This window comes from Lytechinus pictus, chromosome 16 (genome assembly GCF_037042905.1).
Source record: "Lytechinus pictus isolate F3 Inbred chromosome 16, Lp3.0, whole genome shotgun sequence".
Taxonomy (NCBI): Eukaryota; Metazoa; Echinodermata; class Echinoidea; order Temnopleuroida; family Toxopneustidae; genus Lytechinus; species Lytechinus pictus.
The window spans coordinates 974,721-1,000,992 of NC_087260.1; the positions used below are offsets into that span (position 1 = coordinate 974,721).

At 34.6% G+C, this 26,272-nt stretch overlaps 1 protein-coding gene across 2 annotated transcripts; it reads right to left on the minus strand.

The window, feature by feature from the left end:
- Positions 1-3,379: 3,379 nt before the first annotated feature.
- Positions 3,380-24,207, minus strand: LOC129279652 (ragulator complex protein LAMTOR4 homolog). Of its 2 annotated transcripts, XM_064110916.1 has the most exons (5): positions 23,842-24,207; positions 23,017-23,100; positions 15,809-15,926; positions 11,858-11,988; positions 3,380-10,203 (listed from the first exon to the last, which is right to left on the minus strand). In XM_064110916.1, exons 1-4 carry the CDS (start codon positions 23,842-23,844, stop codon positions 11,891-11,893), a joined length of 303 nt encoding a protein of 100 aa, XP_063966986.1. In that variant the 5' UTR covers positions 23,845-24,207; the 3' UTR covers positions 3,380-10,203; positions 11,858-11,890. The 2 variants fall into 2 exon arrangements, with proteins under 2 accessions (XP_063966986.1, XP_063966985.1); XM_064110915.1 differs by having other exon boundaries at positions 3,380-11,988; positions 23,842-24,125.
- Positions 24,208-26,272: the final 2,065 nt, after the last annotated feature.

Consider the following 26,272-nt stretch of genomic DNA (forward strand, 5'->3'; position numbering starts at 1 on the left):
CACTTGTAAACTACAATTCATTTTTTACAACTGGATGAAATCTTATGTGATACATACATGTAGTCCAATAATCGCAAAGATGAGCCTTCTTTCATTGCACATCACAAAACCTCTCCATCCAAGTTTTGTATTTACAATGTAGTACATGTACATGTATGTGTAGTCGGGACAAGAATTGTCTGTCAAGCTCTCCTTCACATGAAGACATGGCTGAAGTGACGCAGACTCAAGACATGCCTTCATCTTGATGGGCAGATCAGCTAGGGCATAATTTAGTACAGCCAAATCTTTCCACACGAAAATGCTTATGACAAGAATAAACGTAAATAATGAAAATACATGTACATGTTAAAACAAGTGGAGCACCTCTGGCAGTCTCACCTGCATCACACGATTCAATTTAGCAGCAGTGCTGGCTTTGAAAACTACTTAAAGATATAAAAAAAAAAACATATTCATATAATGATACAATACTATGTTCATTGACAATAAATGACATTTGACCTTGACCATGCGACCTAAGACTTGATAGTGATACTTGATTACCCCTATATCCACATTTTATAAACTATATCTATAAACTTTGAAAGTTATGACAGCAATCTAATAATTACCTCCAAAATGACCAATAGTTCATTGACCTTAAATGACCTTTAACTTTGGTCATGTGACCTCAAACTTGCATGAGATGTTCAGTTATACTTTATTACTCTTATGTCCAAGTCTTATGAACTAGATCCATACACTTTCAGAGTTATGATGGATTTTTAACATTCCCCCAACATGGCCAAAGTTCATTGACCTTTGACCTTGGTCATGTGAACTAAAACTTGCACAGGATGTTCAGCGATACTTGATTACTCTTATGTCCAAGTTTTATGAACTAGACCAATACACTTATAGAGTTATGATGGTAATTACAGTCAAATATCCCCAACATAGCCAAAGTTCATTGGCCTTAATTAAGGACCCCCTGAGATCTATTGAGGACTGGGGGGGGGGGGCCATGATGGCCCTCCCCCCTTCTGATCTCGGCCGCCGTTTGCGCAATCGCGGCGAAATTTGGCACGCACATTCCTTACCACATAAACTCCAAGATGGTGTAAACAAAATTCTGAAAATAATTATTTTGTATTATGAAAATTTAACACCCAATTTCACTTCAAATTTTCTTCTTTTTTGCAGATCTCATCTTTGTAATCTAATTTAAAGGTTTCCACAAAGAAAAATTGCAAAAGCCAATTTTTTCCTTATGTATTTCTTTGTTTTTAGAATTTCTTATGTATTTCTTTATTTTTTCATCTTTTGTCTGTTTTTTTCATTGGAAACTATTACAAACCATTTAACACCTAAAATAAACCCTAAATTAATTAAGCAGACTGATTAAAACGAAAAATAATCACCCTTTTATGAATTTCATCTCCCATAGACTTTGTACACATATCATTGTCTCATAAAGTCACGTGACGTCGCGATGCTATACCCAAATGCCGCGAATTAGGTCTCAAAAGTTGCGCGAGACTTCAAAGAAAAAAGTCATAAAATTTTGCGGTGCTAAATTTTTGCGTTTCGCGAAGCGTCGAGGGGGGGGCATCATGGCCCCCCCCCCCCAGTCCTTTTAGGGTTAAATGATCTTTGACCTTGGTCATGTGACCTGAAACTCGCACAGGATGTTCAGTGATACTTGATTACTCTTACAGTGTATGTCTCGGTCATACAAATCAAATCCATAAACTTTCAAAGTTATGATAATTTAATAAACACCCCCAACTCGGCCAAAGTTCAATGACCCTAAATGACCTTAGGCCTTGGTCATGTGACTTAAAACTCAGACAGGATGTTCAGTAATACTTGATTACCCTTATGGCCAAGTTTCATGAAATAGGCCCATATACTTTCAAAGTTACATGTATGATGAAATTTCAAAAACTTAACCTTACATGTAGGTTAAGATTTTGATGTTGATTCCCCAACATGGTCTAAATTCATTGACCCTAAATGACCTGTGACCTTGGTCATGTGACCTAAAACTCAGGCAGGATGATCAGTAATACTTGATGAACCTTATGTCTAAGTTTCATGAACTAGGTCCATATACTTTCTAAGTTATGCTGTCATTTCAAAAAAAGCTGTCGGAAAAGCGGCGCCTATAGTCTCACTCTGCTATGCAGGTGAGACAAAAAACTACATGTAGAAGAAAGAAAAAAGCAACTTTTCAAGATTAGCTCATGGGTTAAAAAATGTTTGATTTTATTTCCTTGTAGTTATTTTTATGCTTCATTAAAGATATCATGCCAATTTTTTATAACTTTTTTTGTACTTTAAGCATATGGTCACCTAAACACTCAAAGGAAATAAAATCGGAATGAGTGAAGACATCATTGGACTAATAATGTACATTAAGTACTTTATTCAACGTAAAAAAAAAACTGCTCATATCTCTGCGTTCAATCAACCATATCACATAAAATTTATGCCAGATGTATGAAATAAATGCTAGTTTGCGATTATTAAATTATATCCAATACCCGGGGGGAGCCACTTACATTGACGAGTGGATACCATGCGCGACCAAAAAAACACGTAAAAAGGATGTCTTTTTCAAGATAGGGCACGTTACGTACGTAACGTGATAAGGGTGTCAAAAACACAAAAATAATGAAAAAAGGGTATCTATTTTGCTAGGAAAGTTACGTGTTTAGGGTCAAATTTGCGGGGATGATGAAACAAAATTAAAATGTTTTATAAAGGATGTCCTTTTTGCCCCAACACTACGTGTTTAGAGTCCGATTTGCGCGAGGTGTGGAAGGTGGGGTCGTACTAAACCAAATGAAAACCGACACCCAAAGGACCCGTGACATAACAATAGAATATTCTTGTACTTGTTTAGGGGCTCATTTCAGGGAATATTTGCCAAGAGTATCGTTTTGTTCCCAATACTTGTTAAGGGTCGGGTTTCACACGCCAATACTTGTTAAGGGGTGCATTTTCAGAATATGGAAATTACGTGTTTAGGGTGCTTTTCGAGACCCCATGGTCGCGCATGGTATCCACTCGTCAATGGAAGTGGCCCCCCCCCCCCCCCCCCCCCCCCCCCCGGGATCCAATATGATTTGGTAATTTTCACATTATACTCATTTAAAGTGCCATTAACATTTTTCTGTGGGACACACTTTATATAAAGATCCCAACTGGTCCCAAAAGTGAAATTGACAAAATATAATGTACACCAAAAGCAAAATAACAAACCTATGTAATGACTACTCTTACACTCCTGAGTACTGACACAATGTGACATCATGTAATTTAGACGGATAAAAAACACAACCTGCTAGTTTCAGTTTACTGAAGTAGAATAAAACAAATACATTTGCTATGCTTTGTAGCCCATAGGTTTTTATTTATTTAAAAAACTATTTCACATTTAGATCTGGTTTGAACCATTAAAATGGTAAAATGGTAAAGTATATAAATACATGTATATATCTCTCAGATTAAATAAAAAGTTTAATTTCTGCTAGTTTGCAACATACACATTACTGTTATGGACAAAACAAAGCAACTTTCACTAATGGTCTTCTTAATGTCATCACTGAGCACATCTCATACCACTTATAGGCCTTCAAACTTTTGTTGAAAGTCTGTTTTCAAGAAACTCACTGGGCTCATCATTAAAGTGCTTCAAAACAAGACAAACAATTTTCACATATAAATGAAACATACACAAATGGAAAATAAGAAGTCTGCCTTTAACTGATTCCTCAGCCATTTTGTCCTGATTGATATGAAAAGGGTATCATTCATGTCTTCCAAAATTAATTCTTCTCCATTTTAGTTACAATTTGTGTGTTATTTTTTTTCTCTTTAGAAAAACCAGGGATACTTCAAAAAAAAAAATTATTGCACTAAATTAGACCTCTTATTACATTTTTCTTCAAGAAATTGCCAATATAGTTTTGCAGAGATATATTAGGATCTTGCATATGTTTTTTCCATCTTCTTACAGTACAAATTGCCTATTAATGCTCCTGCAGTAAAAACAATAAGAAACCCCTAGACAACACAACCTTCTCATGAATATTATGGGGTGGGTACTCTTGCCTCAGCAGAGAGACTAGTGTGTATTCAATTCAATTCAATCATTTTATTTTCCACTTTCAATTTCATATTTACAATTTTTGATACAATTGACATAGTAACATATAATCACATTTGAAGTACATACAAAAAATTGATAACATTATAAAATTACAATAGACAATTATCAAATCGAAATATAAATAATTGAAAGGGAGGAAGGGCCAACTGATAAACAGATCTTGTATATTTACAAGATATAAAACCTCCAGGCAGGTTTATAACATTGTATAGATTTTATTAAAGTGTCCATCTGAATTACAAGCCCTGATGGTTTGGGTCGGTGTAGCAAAGTGTAAAGGTAGTGAAGTGTAGTAGAGTGTAAAAGAGCCATCACCTGAGGATACCCAATGATATGTGCACACTAATCTCAGTGTAACTGCTAAGCAATCCCCAAGAAATTATCAAAGAATTTCTTGTATCTTATCTTTTATTCAACTTTACAACTTAAAATTTTGACAGTATAAAGAAAATGCATTATGCTATCAGGATGTGCCTAATTAGTTTGGAGCCAGTCAGTCGGCAAGCCCTGAAAAAGTGGCTTCTTTTATCCAAGTGATATTCATGACTAGAGTGGTTTTGCATTGTTAATGAGCTTGGTGCGGACCAAAACACCTTTTTTTATTCGGCCATTGCTGCTCTAAATATTAACCAAATTTCATATTTTTTATAAAGAAGAAAAATCATTCTTTTAGGTCAAGTGTTTGGATTTTTAAAAAGATGTTGTAATATAGGGGAAACTTTTGATCTAAAACATAAAACAAAATAATTATTTTCATGCAACAAAAGTTGATGTTTTACCCTTCATTTCTGTTTGAGCACAAATGATTTTTAGATTATGATAAAGCTGAAGATCTAAGCTTTAATATGATATAATTTTCATAAGAGGTATGTTAGATGTCTCTAAAGTAACATACTGTGGTAGTGAATGTTATTTTCTCTGTATTGAAGATTTAGATCATCTAAAAGTAGTGAGTTGTATGTCTTTTTTTTAAGTAAAGGCCAAATCTACCACAGGAACCACAGGAAGCTCTTGATTATTCTCCTGTTTATACTCATTTATCTGCATCTTTATGTGAGTTATATCATCATGTAAATACTACTTGGGATACTATCTTCACCAGGAGAAATATTGTGATATTTTCAAGCTGTGACTGATTCTGGAAAAGCTATACTCCAACCTGATATTCAGACTATATATCTCAGAATCAGAGCTCTGGTCCCACAGAATGTCTTCGATGTTAGCTTTTAGAGCACTCTTTTTACTGTAAGGTTTGCTGACATACAGTAACACTGATTGAGTCCCTTAGCTGTCAACAATAGCACACTGGAGGAATTCTTTGAACTTTAATTGCTTTGCTAATCCTCTAATAATAGACCATCAGTTTTTTTTTGTGGACAGGTCTTTTTTATTGTGGACAGTCTTTCTTCATCATGACTTCTTTAGTCCCAGGATCATCCTCTGTAAAGACTAGGTCTAAGTCAGTTAGTCAGTCAGTGGAACAAAGTGACTCTGTTTTGGTACAACAGGTCATTAAAGACATTCTTCAAAGTAAGAGCTTTTTATCTCTGGTGGAAGGATCAATCACAAAGCGGGTCAAAGCGATGGAAGAAACAATTGAAAAACAAAGTGCCCTCATCATGGAACTCGAAATAAGCAATAATGACAAATCCAGGGAGCTCACCGAAGTCAAAAGGCAGATTAGTCTCCATAATACCAATCTACAGGCAATTGATAAAAAGCTAGATGCACAAGAACAGAACTCACGAAGAAATTGTGTAAGGATCTTTGGCTGCCCAGAAAGACTAGGGGAAAACACCGACATCATCGTTTTAAAAGTTGCAAACGAACATCTCCAGGTAGACCTCAAGATCGAGGACATTGAACGCTCCCACAGGGTGGGTCAGAGGAAAGAGCATCCCAACAGAGATCATCCAAGAGGCATCATAGTCAAATTTAAATCCTATCGGAAGCGCCAGGAGTTCATCTCAAAGCGACGCAAGCTGAAAGGTCAGAAAATGTCCATCGTTGAGGACCTCACAGCTAGAAATCAAAAACTGCTCAATGAGACGTGACAAAATGACAAAGTGGACAAAACATGGAGTAAAGACGGACGCATATTTGCCGTGTTGAAAGGAAAAGAGAATCAAACAAAACTAATCCATAACATTGATGTTCTAAAGAAGTTATAGTTCACATCTTGCAAGCAATGGACAAACTGACTAAAACTGAACAGACTTAATCTCGATTTCATTGCATTAATCCTGGTGGAGTTTTTCCCATTCTGGACTTTAATATCTTATTTGAAGATTGTTGTATTTGTGTCTGTTTTTCATGTATGTACATGTATATTCATGTGTATATTGTTAACATGTTTCATTATCTCTACTCTATCATCTGATTGATAGAACTCGTAAGTCCCTTTTTTTTCTTTACGTTTTTACATGTTTGTTCTTTTTTTGTATGTAATGTATTTTTGGAGGAGATCAACTTTTTATTCAATTATACCTTTCAATATCAAATCTGGAGAAATGTGTTTCCTTTTAAATATATATACACTTTTATGGAATTTCATTCATAGCTGTTATACTATTTTACACTTAGTCTATGGTTAGTACTCTTCATGATATAGATCCTGATATAAATGTATTAAATCCTTCCTATTCATACAATTGTTATACCACAAATGAGTTCAATTTGCAATTTAATATACCCTCTGGTTTCAGCATAATACATTTTAATGCTCGAAGTCTACAAAAGAATTTTGACGAAATTACAGACTTTTTATCATTATTAACACACTCTTTTTCTGTTATTGCCATTTCAGAAACTTGGATTTCTAAAACTCCACTTATTCCCTTTAAAATATAGGGATATACTTTTATTCATTGAGACATACTCAATATCGACAACAATTGTGTAGGACCTCTGGGTTTCAAAACTCCTTCTTTCCTAGTGTTGTATGCCTTTGGAACCAGCTCCCTGCCAGTGTAACATCTGCTTCTTCTCTGGAACAGTTTAAGAGGCAGCTGGACGGGATAACGCTGCGCCAGGCTTAGATGGAAAAGGAGTTAGTTTTTACTTGCACAAGGAGCACTTTTACCTTATATGTACATACACCTTTAACCTCATAAGCATATTACTGAGGTTTGGCAATGCAGCATGGCACACTAGTTTTTAAGCACTGCACAAAGTACGAAAATACTCTACCCAGAGGTCTGTACTACACCCGGAAGAAGAAGAAGAAGAAGGCATATCGGACGTGGAGGTGGGGTTGGTTTATTTATATGTGATAACATCAAGTTCAAAATTTGTAATGATATTATTCAAACAGATGAAGAAAAAGACTGTTGCGAAGCATTATTTATTGATTTTAGTGAAAATAATATTAACTTTAGAGTTGGTGTCATGTATAAAAAACCAAGCTGTAATAATGATGTGTTTTTAAACTTTTACAACATATTACTTTGTGGGATTTCATGTTCGCATAAGAAACTCTATATTTTAGGAGACCTTAATATTGATTTATGTAAACATCCTTTGGAACATGATGCCTGTACTTTCTTGAACATCAATTCATCTTTTGGTTTATTCCCTGTTATCAATTCTCCTACTCGTATAACTTCAAACAGACTATTTTATTTGTGATGAGAAAGAAATCAATGATCCACATAGCATTGCCAAAGAGTTTAATTCCTATTTTGCTAACTGTTGTTCAATAGCATTGGAATCAACGTCTCCTGTTAATAGTGAATGTAACAACACTATTGATAATTATCTTGCTGATAGCTGTCCGAAGTCAATATTTTTTAAGCCTATTACAGAATCTGAAATTGCTGAAATTTGTAAATCATTAAAAAACAGTTATTCATATGACTTTAATTATTTAAATGTTAATATTATGAAGCAAATTATTTACTCCATTGTGAAGCCTTTAGTACATATTTTTAACATGTCTATTGAAACTGGTGATGTTCCACTCAAATTGAAAATTGCAAAAATAGTGCCCATTTATAAAAAGGGAGATTGTCATGTTTTCAACAATTATCGTCCAATCTCTTTTCTACCCTGTGCACTAAGTTGATTGAGAAATGTATTTATAATCGAGTGTACTCTTTTCTTTGTAGCCACAATATTATCACTAACAGCCAATATGGATTCAGAAAAAAATCATTCTACTTCCCATGCAATTATAGACATTCAAGATAAAATTATTTCATCTATTAATAATAATAAGTTTGGGTTTGGGATATTTCTGGATTTGTCAAAAGCATTCGACATTGTGGATCACAATATCTTGTTATATAAATTGAATCACTATGGTTTACGGGGAACAGTTTTGAAATGGTTTACTAGCTACTTAGATAATCGCTACCATTATACATATTTTGCAAATTGTTCTTCAGATAATACTTTGATTAAATATGGCGTGCCACAAGGGTCAATTCTCGGCCCCCTGTTATTTTTATTGTACATTAATGATATCACCAAATCCTTAAAAAAAATTGAATATATACTTTACGCTGATGATACAACTCTGTTTTATACACAACCAAACACAGAAAATTTACAAGAAATATTGAATCTGAACTCCACAAAGTTATCACATGGTATAAGACTAATCGATTGATAATCAACTTCAATAAAACATATTTTGTTCCATTCCACAATAAATATAGCAATGTGAGTAATGAAGTAGAAAATATTGTCATATCCATTGACTCAAAACCTTTAAAAAAGTCAGATGATGTTAATTTTCTTGTTATGTTGGTAAAAATTTGCAATGGAAGGTACATTTAGACTATATAAACAACAAAATATCAAAGTGCGTCGGTATTTTATTTAAACTCAGACATTATTTACCCCTATCTGCTCTGCTTACTTTGTATAATTCCTTAATATTACCTTATTTAATATATTGTATACCACTTTGGGGCTATTGCAATCAATCAAAGCTAAACACACTATTTAAACTACAAAAAAAAGCAGTCCGGATTTGCACATTCAGTCATTATCTTGCACATTCTGCACCATTATTTAAAAAATTAAACATATTGAATGTTTATGACTTATACATTTATTATACTGCCGTTCTTGGATTCTTTTATTTTCAAAATGTTTTACCATCGAATGTTTTACAGATGTTTCAGATAAATAGCAATGTTCACAATTATAACACTCGAATAAACAATGATTTTCATTTATTTAAAGTTTCCTCAACCTTCACAAAAAAATCATTCCGCTTTAGTTTTCCCACTGTTTGGAATTCCATTCCTTGTAACATACGATCATACACAAATCTAAATTTATTTAAAAGATGTCTTTAAAAATCCCTCTTGTCCAAGTATTAATTATTTTGCTCTCCCTATTTTACATGTTTTTGATGTCATCCTACATTATTATAATGATCTAGATATATGCCTGTGTAATATATATTATAATTTCTTTTGAGAACTTATTCTCACAAGGCCTCTGTGCTTTTCTTCTCAAGTTCTCTTTCATTCAATTATGATATTTAATCAAGGCAATGTTTTGTTTATTTATGAAATGATTTACTCTGTATTATTGTATGCATTTTTAATTTGTTTGCATTGTACATATGGTTTTTTTTAACCTATTTGAATTTGAATGAATAAAGAATTGAATTGAAAAAATTGAATTGAATTTTAAAGCTGAGAGTCTCCTCTTTTAAGTAGAAATTTTTAACTTAAAATCATTTCTGGTGACTGTAAGTGGGTTTTGCTATGCCTGGTCACATTTTAACTTTTTGAAGACCAACTCACTACTTTGGCAGTTTACAGAGAACCTTTCCTGGCAACTGTTTGATGGTTTGGGAATGGCAGGTCACAGTTGATGATCACAAAACTCACATCAACTATTGTTGCCACTGCATCAAAGTATAAATGAGGCTGATGCAAGATCAAACTTTACTTGATGTTGAGTTATCAAGATATGGTTGGAACCATTTTTCATGCGACACTTAGCCTTGATAAGCTAGACTGTATTCCACTCATGACAATGAGCTTGAAGTCACCAAGGGGAAGTTCATCCTAACAAAAACTTTGCTGTAAAAATAAAAGAAAAAATGGGATGGAATTGGATACCACAAATAGACTGGGATATTCTGATGCCTAAGAAGACGAGGGGGGGGATTCAGGCCCCCCCCCCCCCCCCTTTAGGATCTCGGCCGTCAAAAGTTGGCACGCACGTTGCCCGTGTCATAATCTACAAAACTATAAGATCAGATTCTGTGAAATATCTCATTGCTAAGTAATTATGGTAATTTATGCGTAAAATCAAAAGTTTGCTCTCATAAAGTAAATAATTAAATGCCCCAAAAGTGCTAATTTTTGGTCCACAGACTCTTTATAGGAATCTGATCAAATGTACTTCTTAAAATTTCAACATCACATTCATTTTCTTACAAATATTGTTTGCTAAATTTCTAATGATTTTGTTAATCACCCCCCCCCCCCCCCTGGTCTTATTAGGGATAAGGGCAATTATTATCTATATAGAGTTAGCAAAAATGCATATTTCTGTCTGCTTCAAGTGCCTGTTCATTATGAGAGTGTATTCCTGAAAGGATCCCAGTCTCCTGTACAAAACTTGCTGTTCAATATGAGACCATATTCAACACTTACAGTCTAGTGAGCATGCGGGAATGCATGAAATATACATCGCATACAACAATGAATGCAATGCAATGCACAGCATAGAGCACAATGATACTCAATGATGTCATGACGCATTTCTACGATCTAATTTGATCTTATGAAGCAAGGCCATATTCACTGATTGTAGTAAGTGAAAGGACTTGCTCAATAAAAATTTTCCCTCTTTGTGGGGGGAATATATTGTAATAATTATATTGGATGACTTAATTTCAAGGAATACCAGAAATATTCCACTCTCTAGCGCCAATATTCCACTCATCTATAATTCGTAGAATATTTTACCAAACTCTTGGAATATTTCTGGTATCCCATTCTCAGCCATCTGATATAATATGTAATTATTCCATGAATTGCAGAGGAATGTTGGTCCTAACGAATGGAATGTGTATTATATTCCATGAAAAAAAAGCTATCAAATATAATTATCTTTAATATCTATCCCACCCCCCCCCCTCCAAAAAAAAAAAAGAGGGGAAAATTTGGTTGTAAATCTCATGTCACTACAATCAGTTAATGTGGTCTCACTTCATTATAATCATCATAAAAATGTGACGTCATACAGTATCATTGTGCTTTATGCTGTGTATCACATTGCATTCATTGTTGTAGGTGTACATTTTGCGTATGTGCACTTGACTGTTGAATAAGGTCTCATATTGAACAGCAAGTTGTGTACAGTAGCCTACCGGATATTCATTGGATATTGGTCCTTTTAGGAATACGCTCTCGTATTGAACAGGCAATTAATGGAATATAAAGCATATAATCACCTCTTGATTTCAGGTAGCGAGGCAAACTATCCCTTTCTCGGCAAGCTGAATGTACTCGTTATCACTATCTTTCCTCAGCTTCACTTCAAAGGATAGCTACATGTACATCCAGCTTCCCTCGAAAAATAGTTCGACCATCATCTTTACCAATGGTGATTTATTTGTTTGTTTTTTTCTGCTATTTTTACAATCAACTTTTAGGCAAGGTGAACTTTCCCTTTAATAGATGGTTGAACAAATGTAAAGATGTACTGTACATCCTTTATACAAACCTTGTAATACATTTACATCAAATGGTTCGTTTATCATGCCAAAACCGGTTCTTTGGGAATATTTTTCCTTTTACTAATGTAGACCTTGTCACTTGATATTGTGGCTATATACAGGAAGTCATCGAAAATCACTGCAGGAAAAGAAAATAATGAAATACATCTTCAAGAAAAAACATTTTGAATAGGAAATTAAATAGGTTTTTCTTTTTCTTTCTTTTTTATTTATCAAATTAAACAAATCTTGGATGAGGGTATGAGTTTTACAAGGATAAGTTGGATATTAGAACAATTATTAAAGCTGTCAATTTATTCAAATGTATTGAGGAATATAATTTGAGGAGAAGAAGCCTCTCCAAAGGATTTTTCTTCAAGAATCTTTACCAGCCAATTTGGATTAAAAGGACTATGATTGGAATATTTAGAACTGCCTCTCATAGTCACCAGCCTATCTTTATGGAAGCATATTTTACTTACATATGTTCTATCAGTAGTAATAAAAAAAAGGAAATTTATTATTGATTTAAATGATTTGTTGCACTGATCTTATATCATATAATGCTAATTTAATGTTTGTTACTGAGGCTACATCATTGATGAGCACGTTGTTATAAAGAAAGCAGATTAACCGTGTTTAGCGCTCAACCCATAAACCCAAATGTACAAGACAACTACATGTAGATGCTGGTGATTGTATGTAATGGACAGATATAGATAAAGATTTGTTGGCTAATTTACAAGTGGAGCACATCTGGCAGCCTCGCCTGCATTACGCGATTCAATATAGCAACAGTGCTGACTTTGAAAAGAACTCTAGAATAATTATTCACAAAAAGCACCATTCATATGATAATAAAATACTATAAGTTCATTGACCCTAAATGATATTTGACCTTGATTGTGTGACCAAAGACCTGTAATAGACGATCAGTGATACTTGATTACTCTTATGTCTACATATCATAAACTTTCAAGGGTATGATGGCAATTCAACAAATACCCCCAAGAAGGTTAATTGACCTTGATCATGTGACCTGAAACTCATGCAGGATCTTCACTGATGCTTGATTTACTTTAATGTCCAAATACTAGATCCATATACCTTAAAAGTTATGACATTTAAAAAACTTGTCCTTGGTAAAGATTTCATTTGGACTTATCATACATGTACGTGCTGAATCGATGCATAGAATATGCATAAACCAGGGTTTCTAACCACAAATTCAAAACCACCTTTGTAGATTTGGGCTTGCTTAATGTTCAGTCCAATTAATGCATGCATTCTATATGTATGTGCATGGATATGGCACTCAGTTTTCATTATGGTGAGTCCAATGTCTCATAGAAATCAAGGTTGATTATAAACCAAGTTTTTGCTCTTCTTTCATTGATTTTTTTTTGTCTGTTTTTTTTCTTTTATTTTACTCTATTAAAAATCAATCAAGTTTAAAATTGAGGGAAAAAAAATGCATGATCATTTTCTTGTCCTTTTCTAACTTGTTTTTAATAATCACCAAGCTACTGAAAAGGCTTATTATAATCACTCGCGTCGCGTCGCGTTCGAAATCACTTGGGTTTTGGATTTTTGGCGATTTTTCTTTATTTCGGTGCAATTTTTTTTCTAACGGTGTCTTCAATGGGACAAACACGCTGGGAAAATAACATGAAATTCAAATTCGAGTTTCGTTTTAAACCGGCAAGTGCCTTAAATAAGATGTAGGCCTACTCGACTAATGTTTTAACATAACAAACAAGCAAATCAGCCATGTGGCTCAACTAACTTAGAATAGATCCGGACTTCTACTGTGTCTTATACGAGGACTCCGAGTCGGAACTTGCCATATCTGCCACATCGATATTACATCGTATCATTCCCATGCATATGCGGACATGCCTGCATGCAATGGCCCCAAGGCGGCCGGACCCGGCCGCGGTCAGACACGACGTGCATCGGTAGCATGGAGCAAGCTAACGTGAGTCGAGCTGAGTTAGATCCCACGTTACATATGAGACGCCGATTGTACCAATATTATATAGAACAATTATTTGTTATATAATAACTATTATTTATATATAATTTACATTTTGTTTGAAAATAATTACTATTATATAAAATAACATTTCTAATTATATATAATTCCAAGTAATACTTCATTATTTGTAAATAATAATAGTTCGACATTCCATTATTTATAAATAATGATTATTTGTTTTTCATTATTTATAAATAATGATTGTTTGTTTTTCATTATTTATAAATAATGATTATTTGTTTTTTATTATTTATAAATAAAGATTATTTGTTTTTCATTATTTATAAATAATGGTTAATTGTATATAAGTAACGATTATTTGTATATAATGGCAAACTGTAAAAATCGTTTATAAATAATGATTATTTATAAATTATGGGATATTGTTCAAACAAAATTGTTATTAATAAACAATGAAACACGATGAATTTTCATTATTTATAAATAGTGAGGTAGATATTTCATTATTTAACAAATAATCGTTATTTATGAATAATGGAAAACTTGAACATTAAATAATGATTATTTATAAATAATGAGAATACATGTAATGGCGCACTCGAAAAAAATATTTATAAATAATGAAGTAGACGTCTTCATTATTTAACAAATAATCATTATTTATAAATAATGGGAAACTCAACAAATTATTTATAAATAAAGAAATGTGCACTGGCATTGTAAATAAATAATTATTATTTACAAATAATAGAAAACTCGACAAACTTATGTATAAATAATGGAAAAACGAATTGCAATTATTCATAAATAATGAAGTATGCAGTGTCAATATTTATAAATAATGAAACACAAACATTATTATTTATAAATAATGAAAAACAAATAATCATTATTTATAAATAATGAAAAAAAAATAATCATTATTCATAAATAATGAAAAACAAATAATCATTATTTATAAATAATGAAAAACAAACAATCAGTATTTATAAATAATGAAAAACAAATAATCATTATTTATAAATAATGAAAAACGATTAATCATTATTTATAAATAATGAAAAACAAATAATCATTATTTATAAATAATGAAAACAAATAATCATTATTTACAAATAATGAAGTATTACTTGGAATTATATATAAATAATTAGAAATGTTATTTTATATTATAGTAATTATTTTCAAATAAAATGTAAATTAAATATAAATAATAGTTATTATATAATAAATGATTATATAACAAATAATTGTTTTATATAATATTGGTACAATCGGCGCCTCATATGTAACGTGAGATCTAACTCAGCTCGACTCAACTAGCTTACTCCATGCTACCGATGCACGTCGTGTCCGTACGCGGTCGGGTCCGGCCGCCTTGGGGCCATTGCATGCAGGCATGTCCGCATATGGGAATGATACGATGTAATATCGATGTGGCAGATATGGCAAGTTCCGACTCAGAGTCCTCTATAAGACACAGTAGAAGTCCGGATCTATTCTAAGTTATTTGAGCCACATGGCTGATTTACTTGTTTGTAATGTTAAAACAGTAGTCGAGTAGGCCTACATCTTATTTAAGGCACTTGCCGGCTTAAAACGAAACTCGAATTTCAATTTCATTTTATTTTCCCAGCGTGTTTGTCCCATTGAAGACACCGTTAGAAAAAAAATCACACCGAAAAAAAAAAAAAATCGCCAAAAATCCAAAACCCGAGTGATTTCGAACGCGACGCGAGTGATTATAATAAGCCACTGAAAACATGTACAGTACACATTCTTTGATTATGTCTATACATATAGATTCAACAAAACACATAAACTTATGATTTTATATAAAAAGAATAAAAAACAATAAAACCCAAAATTATGGTTTTACATAAAAAGAAAAAAAAAACATAATACTTTATTTTCACAGAGTTCTCTGTTTACTGGATGATTTCCATACATTCAATCATACCTGAGAGTCGTTTGAAGGATTGTGAGTTGTCTGATGTAATATTTACTTTTGATGCTAGCCTGATCATCTTCATTATGGTAGCAGCAGTAGCTTCATCATTCTCAAGATCCCCAGATGACTAGCATATCAAAGTAAAATAGATACCGGTATCATTTGATTCAGTTCAAGGTGCCAAATGCATCGTAAAATTGCTTAAATTATAACACTCAAAAGTTTCATTAAAAAATTTTCTGCTCCTTGTAATATGTCTCAACTTTTATTCTATATTTTTTTTTACTTACTCACACAGATTTTACACAGCATTCTCTAATGGACTTTTATTATGTACAGAAAGTAAAATTTTAATTAAGACGCTTGTTATCTACCAACAATAGCAACTCGTTTTGTAACAGTGCTCAAGAGTCAATTAAAATAAAGATTTGTGCCACTGATTTTGAAGCTGCCATTGGAAATGCATATTACATGTACTGTCTCTTTTTTTTATTTGTTCTTTGGGCCTGACCTTGCAAAGTGGCCAATATAAACCATGATTAAATCATTAAAATTAATAGTAGAAAGTGTTCACATCAAACTAATTACAAACAAATTCCAACAAGATGGGGGGGGGGGACACTTTTCAAGATAGACCCGCCATGCAAATTTTTTTCACCGCGTTGCTCGCCGACTTTTTACTTTTAGTCTTGTGCAATTTTGGGATCAAAATTGTGACCCCTGGGTACACATTTTCAAAAGTACACAACATTTGCATGCATACCCCAAATTTCTCAAAACACATGAATTTGTGTACAAATCCAATGCAAATAGTGGTTTTAGCCAAACTTCATAAATGTACATGTATCATTATTTCTCCTTTTACTGATTAGAATCCATTAATTTCATCTTGTTTATGGTCCAAACAAAATCCCCAACAATTTCCATTGAAAAAACAATAAAAAACAAAGATATACATACTATGAAATTGAGAAAAACAATAAAAATACATAAAAAAAATAAATGTCATGTTGACATTTTTTTTTTGTATTTTTGATCAGATTCCTATAAAGAGTCTGTGAACCCAAAATTATTATTTTAGTCAATTAGAGCAAAATTTTTGTTTTACGCATAAATTAGCATAATTAATTAGCAATGAGATTTTCCACAAAATTTGATCTTACAGCGTTGTAGATTATGCCATGGGTAACGTGTGGGCTAATTTTTGTTGAATCGAAAGGGCTCCGACATCATAAGGGAGCTGAATCAGCCCCCCCCCCCCCCCCCAGTTTTTTAGGTGTCAAAATAGCAGTCTATTTTTTAGGGTTAAAGGAAATGTGTTGGCAGGGAGTGAGTTCCACAGCTGAATCGTCCTTGATATGTACGATGTGAGAGCAAAATAAACACACTCAATAAAAATCACAGTAAAACCAAAGGAGATTGGGGTTAGTTGGAACATATTTTACAAAATTGGCTGTAAAATCCAAATAGATTTTATTTGAGAAACTATGAATATATCAGCTTAAAGCATATATATCTAAGGGCTTCAAATTTACCCCATACAATTTTTAACTCTATGATGGTTACTGAAAAAAATCAACCTTGAACAAGACCATCGCAAGCGTTCCAACTTACCCCATACCAACATAAGTAAAAATAATCATACATTTATGAATTTTGGTTGAAAAACACAATTTGCATTGACCTTGTGCATGGAATCACATTTTTGAGCAAATTTGGGTCAGACAAGCACATATACAAAATGTTGCGTAATTATGAATAGCGCACCGGGGCATCACAAATTTGGTCTCAAATGATGCGCAAGACTTGAAAGTAAAAAGTCAGCGAGCTGTGCGGTCAAAAAATTCGCGCCAACGGCATACATGTAGTGACAAAATTTTCGAGGGGGGGGGGGCTCAAATTGACCCCCCCCCCCCCAGCTTGATAAGGGTTAATAATGCATTTATAGGGGCCTACAATAGGCCTTAAATGCTCACTCAGACCATACTGAGAAACAAAACAAGCATGGCTTAAAAGACAGTTCAAAAGAGTGAAATACTGTATAAATTTTTTGCTCATATTCAATGTTTTTATTCATAATTAAGTTTGGGGTAAGTTGGAACATGTTCCAAATAGCCCTCTCAATTTTGTTCCAACTAACCCGTGAGGCCCATTTGACATTTATAAGCTTACAGCACAAATAAGGGACTTCACCATGGCATATTAATAACCTTATTTTGTAGCTTGGTACAAGTGTCTATTATACCCCCAAACTGGCCAACTTGATCGATTAACTTCTCTGAGATAATAAAACATTACTGAAATAGAAAACAATTACTCAGAAGGTGAAAAAAATTTCTAACCCCAATCTCCCCTACAGTCACCGAGTTTAGAACGAACGGATCGTTCATACGAATCTCACTTTTTGTACAAATTCTTGATTTCATAGAGATTTGTATATGCAGCACAGATTCTTACAGCCTTCATAAGAAATATTTTAGACCTTCTCGAAAAACAAAACTATTTCTGTTTATACAATTGCCATAAAATTTGTATAAGAATGCCTTGATTATTCTGTCAGATTTACTGCCACGGTGCCACCTTATGATTTCTGATGTTTGTACAACAAATCATGGCACTCTGAAATCATTTGTAAGAAGATTTTAATCAACAGTTGCCCAAATTGTGTACCTACATGTACAGATTTCAGAACACCTTACGTACACAGAGAGTCCTTCATAAGAACGCTGTGAGAGTCTCTGCTGTGGTCATTACACTTAACGCTTAAAGTATACATCCGAAGAATCAAAAGTATTTTATAATGACTTTATGTGGTCATCATTGTAAAGGGGAAGTATTACTAATCAGATATATAACTTCACTTTTCAAAATAGTGATCAGAGTTTGCAGAAATCAGCTCTCAAAAATGATTTATTTTCATGCCATATTTCTGCCTTCCACCGGTCCTCTTGCGAGCTCCAGCTGAGTGACGTCACACAATGAGCAGTGAGCAGCTGAGCTGACAGCAGCCCATTGGAGACGATCTTTCCAATCAGCGTTTTTTGCTCTTAGAATTGTTTATTGCTCTTAATATTGGTCTTGTTATATAGATAAAAGTTTAAATTTACTGAACAGTGAAAAAAAGTGCACATTTAACGTATTTTGGTAACCGATATTTAGCTTAGAAATTTTTTTTTTTTCAAGAAATATATGTGAATAAACAAAGCATATTTTCACGTAGAAATCACACTTGCGTCACATTAATATTATAATCAATATAAAGCATAGACATTCTTCTTTATGACTGAACAAAAATTATGAAATTTCATTAAGTAGCAAAGTCAGGAACCACAAAAAAAACACGACAATATCCATCGCGAAATGACTGAAATTGCAGTTGAATTGCCGAAGCATTATTAGGCAACAGCGGCGAGAGGACTTTATTTCATATATCTTAAAAATGCCATTCCGGTAGGGCAATGGTCTGTGGCCAAATGCGTTGGCCATTGTTTTGTCATGTGCGAGGACCCTGGTTCGAAACTCTAGATTTTTTTTTCTGGGCATTTTTTTTTTTATTCCTTCCCCGTCCCTACCCATCTTTTTTTCTCTTTTTATTTTCTTGTGAAATTCTATTCAGACCTGTATTTATCAAATCTTGCTTCTTAATTGCTGCTTTTGATTTTCAAGTTCTTGATTAGATTATTTCTACTCTTATTTGGGATGGGAGGGGTAGAGTTAAAAGTCAAGTCCACATCAAATAAAAATTATTTGAATAGAGTAATTTCCCTTGTTGTTTTTACTCAAAACAGTCATATACACAAAACAATGATATGCAAATTAGAGTTGTCACTCACATCACATTCGTTTCTATTTTTTGTGGCATTTTGTTTTTTATTCTTTGCAGATTTGACGATAGGAAACTCTTCATCTGATCACAATAGGTTATATTTACGGAACTGTTAAAATAGTAATTATACAAATTTGAATCAAAGTTTTTATGAAATTTCCTGCAATATCTTGTTATTTTTCTTTAAATTCAAATGAATTTTTGATTGCGTGGACTTCTCCTTTACTCTTAATGTAGGGAATGCATAGCAAAATTTATCCAGAAACAAAATTGTCTTAGAATATGCAAATCAGTAATTGAACACATGTTCACTTTTCTTTCATCCAGGCCACTTCCTCACATCCACCAGGCTTTCAGTCTTATAACAAAAATGATGAACCATCACACAACAGCACACAACATTCACAGTGCTTCACAATAAATATTTCACTTCTGTTCATACATGCAATAAATATTGTGGAAAACAAATAAAAGGCGTACCCATATTCAAATACCGTTTAAAAGGACAAATATATTATACCTTTCGAGAAAAATCAGCACGTTAAATATCTGATAACAAAACATAATTATGGGGCACTGCAAGAAACTTATGTTCAATTGCAAATCAAGCGTAAGTCTTAAATTCAAATTCAAGCGTAATAAGGTCGAGTTGCAATCGCAATTCAACTACATGTTTAATCAAAGGACTTACCCTTGATTTGGGACGTGTGATTGAGTATAACATTTCTCGCAAAATGCCCTAGTAACATTAAAATTGTTCTTTCGTTTTAAATTGTGTGTTATTATTTTTGACAAGCTGTATTCCTGTCCAAGTCAAATTTCTTAGTTCTCTCAAAAACTGTGCTCAAAATTGTTTCCAAGATTGATAAAGAAAATTTTTCTTTTGTATCATTATCAGTCCACAACTTGCAAACCGTAGGTCCTGGAAAGAGTGAAGAAAAAAATGGCTATATCCAAATCATAGTAAAAGGACATGATGGAATCTCCCAGATTGAGGTAGCAAGCAGAGACCAGGGGAGCGTTTCATCAAGATTTTTGTCCGACAAGTTGTCAGATCTGACATCTTTCCTTGATTTTGATTGGCTGTGAGGCACTGTTACTATGGTAACTGTCGGATAAAACAGGACTTGTCGAATAAAACGTCTGACAAGTCCTTTCATGAAACGCTCCCCAGAAGTCACCAGAGTCAGCAAGTGTGTAGATCTGTGTGTAGAAGAGAGAAAAAAAGAAATAGTTTAAATAATCAAATCAAAGTATGAATTTAATTATCGTGATGATCGATGACGTGCGGTGGCATGTAATTCCCGGTCAACAACAAATGATAGTAGGTTAAGACACCTGAAAAGTTCCACTCAGAACACTGGTGCTCTACCGCAAGTGATGTTTGTGTAGGCCCCACTCCACTTCACTACCGCTACACTACAGTACATGTACGCCACACCTACCCGGGTAGGTGTGTAGCGTAGTGTAGGCTGTAGCAGTAGTGAAGTGGAGACTACACAAATATCACTTGAGGTACGGTGCTCTCTGAGTCTCTGTGTCATTACAAAGATTGCATTTATCTTCATTGTTGAAGGCATTACGCATGCATATATGCAGCAACACTCTAATCAGAAAGAAACACCAGACTCTAATTTTGGCCCACCCAAGGGTTCATTACATGCCGCCGCGCACAGAAAATTCAAGCCATAGAAGTCGTGTGTTGTGGACCCAAGAAGTGAGATCCCAGCACGCGCGACCCACTAGTTAGAAATCCACTGCCAAACGCGGTTCGTGGTGCGAGGTTAGTATACTAATACTAACCTCGCAATACGTGTGAGTGATTTGGGCCAGGAATCAGGGTAATCACCACTCACACGTATTGCGAGGTTAGTATTAGTATACTAACCTCGCACCACGAACCGCGTTTGGCAGTGGATTTCTAACTAGTGGGTCGCTCGTGCTGGGATCTCACTTCTTGGGTCCACAACACACGACTTCTATGGCTTGATTTTTCTGTGCGCGGCGGCATGTAATGAACCCTTGGGTGGGTAATCACTGCTGAAAATTTGTCTGGCTTCATGACATCGGCATCATGGTGATATAATTCTGTGTATAATAAAAACTTAAACATTCCTCTGAAACAGCAGATTTTCAGCCATGGTCCATACCAGTGCTCCTAAATAATTTGAATTAATTTAATCGCCTGCCTGAGTCCTGACCAGTTTTAGAAATCTGAAGAAAAAATCTGCTGGAATTGTGCAAAAACATTATTTCTAAAATAAAGACTTTTTAATTTTAATAGTATACGCCAAAATGCATGATTCTAAACTTATATCAGATCTGTATCTGTCATCTGACCTGAATGCATCGTCAGAACAAGTACAGTTTCCAAACATGCTTACCTTGACTTTTGACTGGATCAAACAGCGTAACCTGCAACATGCATCGGGAGCAAGTGAATGGGACCGTGCAGCTTGGAGTTTTTCAATAGTTAGTAGAGCAACACAACGAAGACTGTCGAGTGGACAAAATCGATCTTTCCAGTTCAGAATTCAATAAAAACCGGGCAAAATAACACAGTTCTGGTTCCCTTATAGTCTGAAGTTGTCGAAAACAGAATTCGGATATCACAATACATGAAGAAAACGGTAAATTCAAAGAAAAATAGAGACCAGGAAGGTGAATCAGCTATCACTGTACTGCTGGCTTGCACAGAGCTAGAGAGCGGCTGAGTGAGTCGATCATCATGTGACGTCATTATTCTCGACTGTATTTGATCGCGGTCTGGGGGGCTGAGAAGGGTCTCTAATAATTTCATTTCTTGCATTTCCACGACATCAATAAGACTTTTTAGTGACATATTTGTGTATAAAAAGACAAGACCTTTCCATTCATATATAATTTGTCTATAATCATCACTTTCGTGAATTTTCTTTGGATGTATACTTTAACGTTTAAAAAAAATCTTGGACAAGACCACTGACCAAGCTGCAAACTTTAATACGAACAGTCTATGAATGGTCTGCCTTCTTCGGAAGATCTCACAGAAAGGTTTGAGAACATTTGTATGGTATCCCTTGTTGCTGTTTTAGCTAAATACATTGAATATTTTTGCCTGCATAATTTACAGTAATTTTAAAATATCAATGTAATAAATTGAGAGTACAGCATTGCATTATTCACGCAAACAGTTCTTTTTAGGTAATTGTGACCAAACCATAAAATCTCATCTGCAAACTTCCCTCAACATTGCGATTACAAAACTAGCATTTCTTCTTTTTACTATTCACATAAAAAAAAAAGATCCCAAAGTAAAAGAGGATGGGATACAGAAATGGGCCCAAGGCACTATAGAGAAAGTATGGGAGGAGGAATAGTGGAAAAGACTACAGAAGTTCTTGGTTCTTACAGCCATGACTGCTCCACTATCATTGAGGATTAGGTATCCCTCCTGGTTGGGTACTTTATCAAGATTATGAGGTCCTGGTCCACTCTGTGAAATATTGAAAATAGAAAAGATTGGATGAAAATGAGATATTTTGCCAAACATATTCATGTATAAGAAAACAAAATTATCTTAGTAAGTGCCAGCTTTTAATCCAGATGAGAAATAATCATGATTATCATCTGCTCAAGCCTAGATGAATGAAGGTATTCTAGTTTATACACAGTTTGTCTATGACTATGTGTCATCAATGCTAGGCTGACTAAGTAAAAATTGTGATGTAAAATTGGTTTTAGTTTTTACTGGACACACCCATCCTTAAGATACAAAAAATAATAAAAGTCTAAAAATTCCTCAGAACAGATGTCTCCTTCCCGATGTTTGCCGAATGCCTAAAATTTACACTGAAAATCATTTTGGGTGTGCAAAAATGTTCCAGATCCAAATTTCATCGGTCACGTCTGTGAAGCATTTTTCACATTTTACGGATTAAAATAATGTCCACTGAGCAAATGTTGGCAGAGTAATGGTCACATATGCGGCATGCGGAGTAAATGTCGGCGGAGCAATCGTTTTCAGTGGAGCAATTGTTGCACTTTGCGGAGCAATCGTCTCATTACGTTTCCTTTTGACTTTAAATTAACATACATGAGCCATTACCATGGACAATTGTTGTTGCGGGCACTAGCCTAGACCAGTACTTAATAGTACACTACAGACATTTACACGGACGAGTCCAGCCCCAGGTCACAGCTCAGCTCCGGGTTAGACAAAGCTCAAATTACTTACCATGATTTTGATATTTGTCCGCACTTTATTTCAATAAAACTGTTGTCAAATTATACTCCCTTGAAATAGATGCTGATGTGAATACTCGTCAGAAAATCAGATTTCAATGAATAAATATGCAGTTTTACAGAATGCCTACTGGACTTTCCGTTACATGACCAAGACTCCGACAAGGCAATACTGCTTGCTGTACCGGTACCGTACTGGTATATGGTACAGCCTACAGGTACAGTTGGTCAGGTGACTACAAGTGGAAGATTGGACGTACATCGACAGTAAAGAGCGCAATGAAACGCTCAGGAAACGCTCAGGAAGAGCGCCCAACAGCGTTGAGTTAGTAATGGGCGCATGGGATCCGGCAATTTCGGGAATCCCCCTTTTAACCCGTACCATGACGTAATGGTTGAAAAATATTCATATAAAATCAACGGTGCATATCTGAACAATTTTTTGCACATGGGTACAGACTACAGAGAGGGATCAGGGGCCGCGGAACGGTTTTCAAAGTGGGGGGGGGGGCTGAGCCAAAAGCAGACCATGCTAAAAATCACAATCATGTGGTAATTTTTACGTTTGTGTATATACGGTTTTGGAAAAAAGTGGGGGGCTGAAGCCTTCCCCCCCCCCCCCGGTTCCACGGCCCCTGGGGATTACTACTGGATCTTTTCAGTGCCATGGGAGAGAAGTAATTTGTCAATGCTGGATTTTATGGGAACTTGAATAGTTGCCCAAGAAACCCTGTGAGCACTGTGACTGCAACCTTGCATGCATGTAGTCTTGGTTTGAGCCCCTGTAGCGCGAAAAAATGCTGCAAAACACCTTTTCATATCTTTAGCGTTTGAAGGAATAGGATATTGGATGAACTACCAAATGATAAAGGTGTGGATGCTGTCATTATTAAGACTTAATTATTTTTGGCGATTTTTTTTTTCAAATCTCTTTTTTATATAGCACATGAGTCTATGGGGAAATAGTTAGTGGTGTGTGCCTTAATGACCTTTTTTTAATTTGAGTATCGCGAGATGGTTGTGTACAAAACATGTGAGAGAAATGAAGGAATAGAATAGACGATTTTTACATTTTAATTTTTTTTCCTTCAATTTTTCCACCTTAAATTTGAGATGAATATATTTTAGAGGTTTCTTGGTAATAAAAGTGGAAATATTCCCATGCGCCACCATTGAGCCCTCTCCAAACTCTCTTCTCTCATTTCCCCCCATATATTTGATATGCGAAGATTTACTTACTCAACTCTCATACTTCCACTGATCTCTCCACTAACTTAATGGAGAGATCAGTGATACTTCCCCAGGAGCATTTTTCGGGCGTTTGGGAGCGTACAAAAATCGACGAAGTGTCCGATCTTCCCCTATATAGGGCTAGGGCATAGAGATATACTAGGGACGGGTTTCATAAAAACAAATTGCTTTTCAAATTGTTGACAGTAATTTTGATAACATTTCTTTTAGTTTCATGGTATTGATAAAAATCCTTTGTTGAGATTTATCCATGCTGTAAAAATGTGTTTATTTATAGATCTAGATAAGATTTGTTTGTGGCAGCATATTTTTTTTACGTCTGAGAGCGCGTTTGACGTTGAAGCGGGGGTTTATTTATAAGATGAAATGGTACAATCCTCGATCCAATAAATATATTCAAACTTTATTGCAATAAGCTCCCAGTATTTGACACAATATACACAAAATCACACAGATATTATCACAAAACTAACTTCCCAGAAGGAAAAACCAGTTACACTGGACCAGTTAGACCAGTAAAATTTTTAACTGGTACTCTGGAAATTGGAACATCGGTTTACTGGTCTAACTGGTCATACTGATCCAGTTGAAATTTTACTGGTCCAGTTAAAAATTAAACTGGTCTTAAATTATTGGAATTTTATACTGGTCTTGTTTCTGGTGGTTGTTACTGGTCTCATGCACTGGTCTTCATATCCAATTCAAGCTGGTCTTTACTGGTATTTTCTACTGGTCTGACTGTCCTCGAACTGGTCCTCTTACTGGGCTAACTCACTGATCTCTCCCTTATCTGGATGGGAACAATAACGCTGATTGGATGGCCTATTCCGTGTTGAAGCACCGGAAGTTGTTACCTCCCCACACGCCGAGTTCCCCCAAAAAAGTCAAAATCGAAGTAGAGTCTGGTTCACGGCAATAGTGTCAATTCTTAATTATACTTACCAGATCAACTCTTATTACAGCACTTTTTAATGTGAATTTATACCTGATACAAAGTTAAAGATGCCATCCTGTGCCGCGTATGATTGCACTAATCGGGACGACCGTGGAAACAGAGAAAAGGGGATTACTTTTCACAGCTAAGACAAGCTGGTGAACTGAATAGTTGTAGACTTTATGTAGTCCCATGTGCTCAAATACATGTGTGGTAATTCTAAATTACCAGAGCAAGT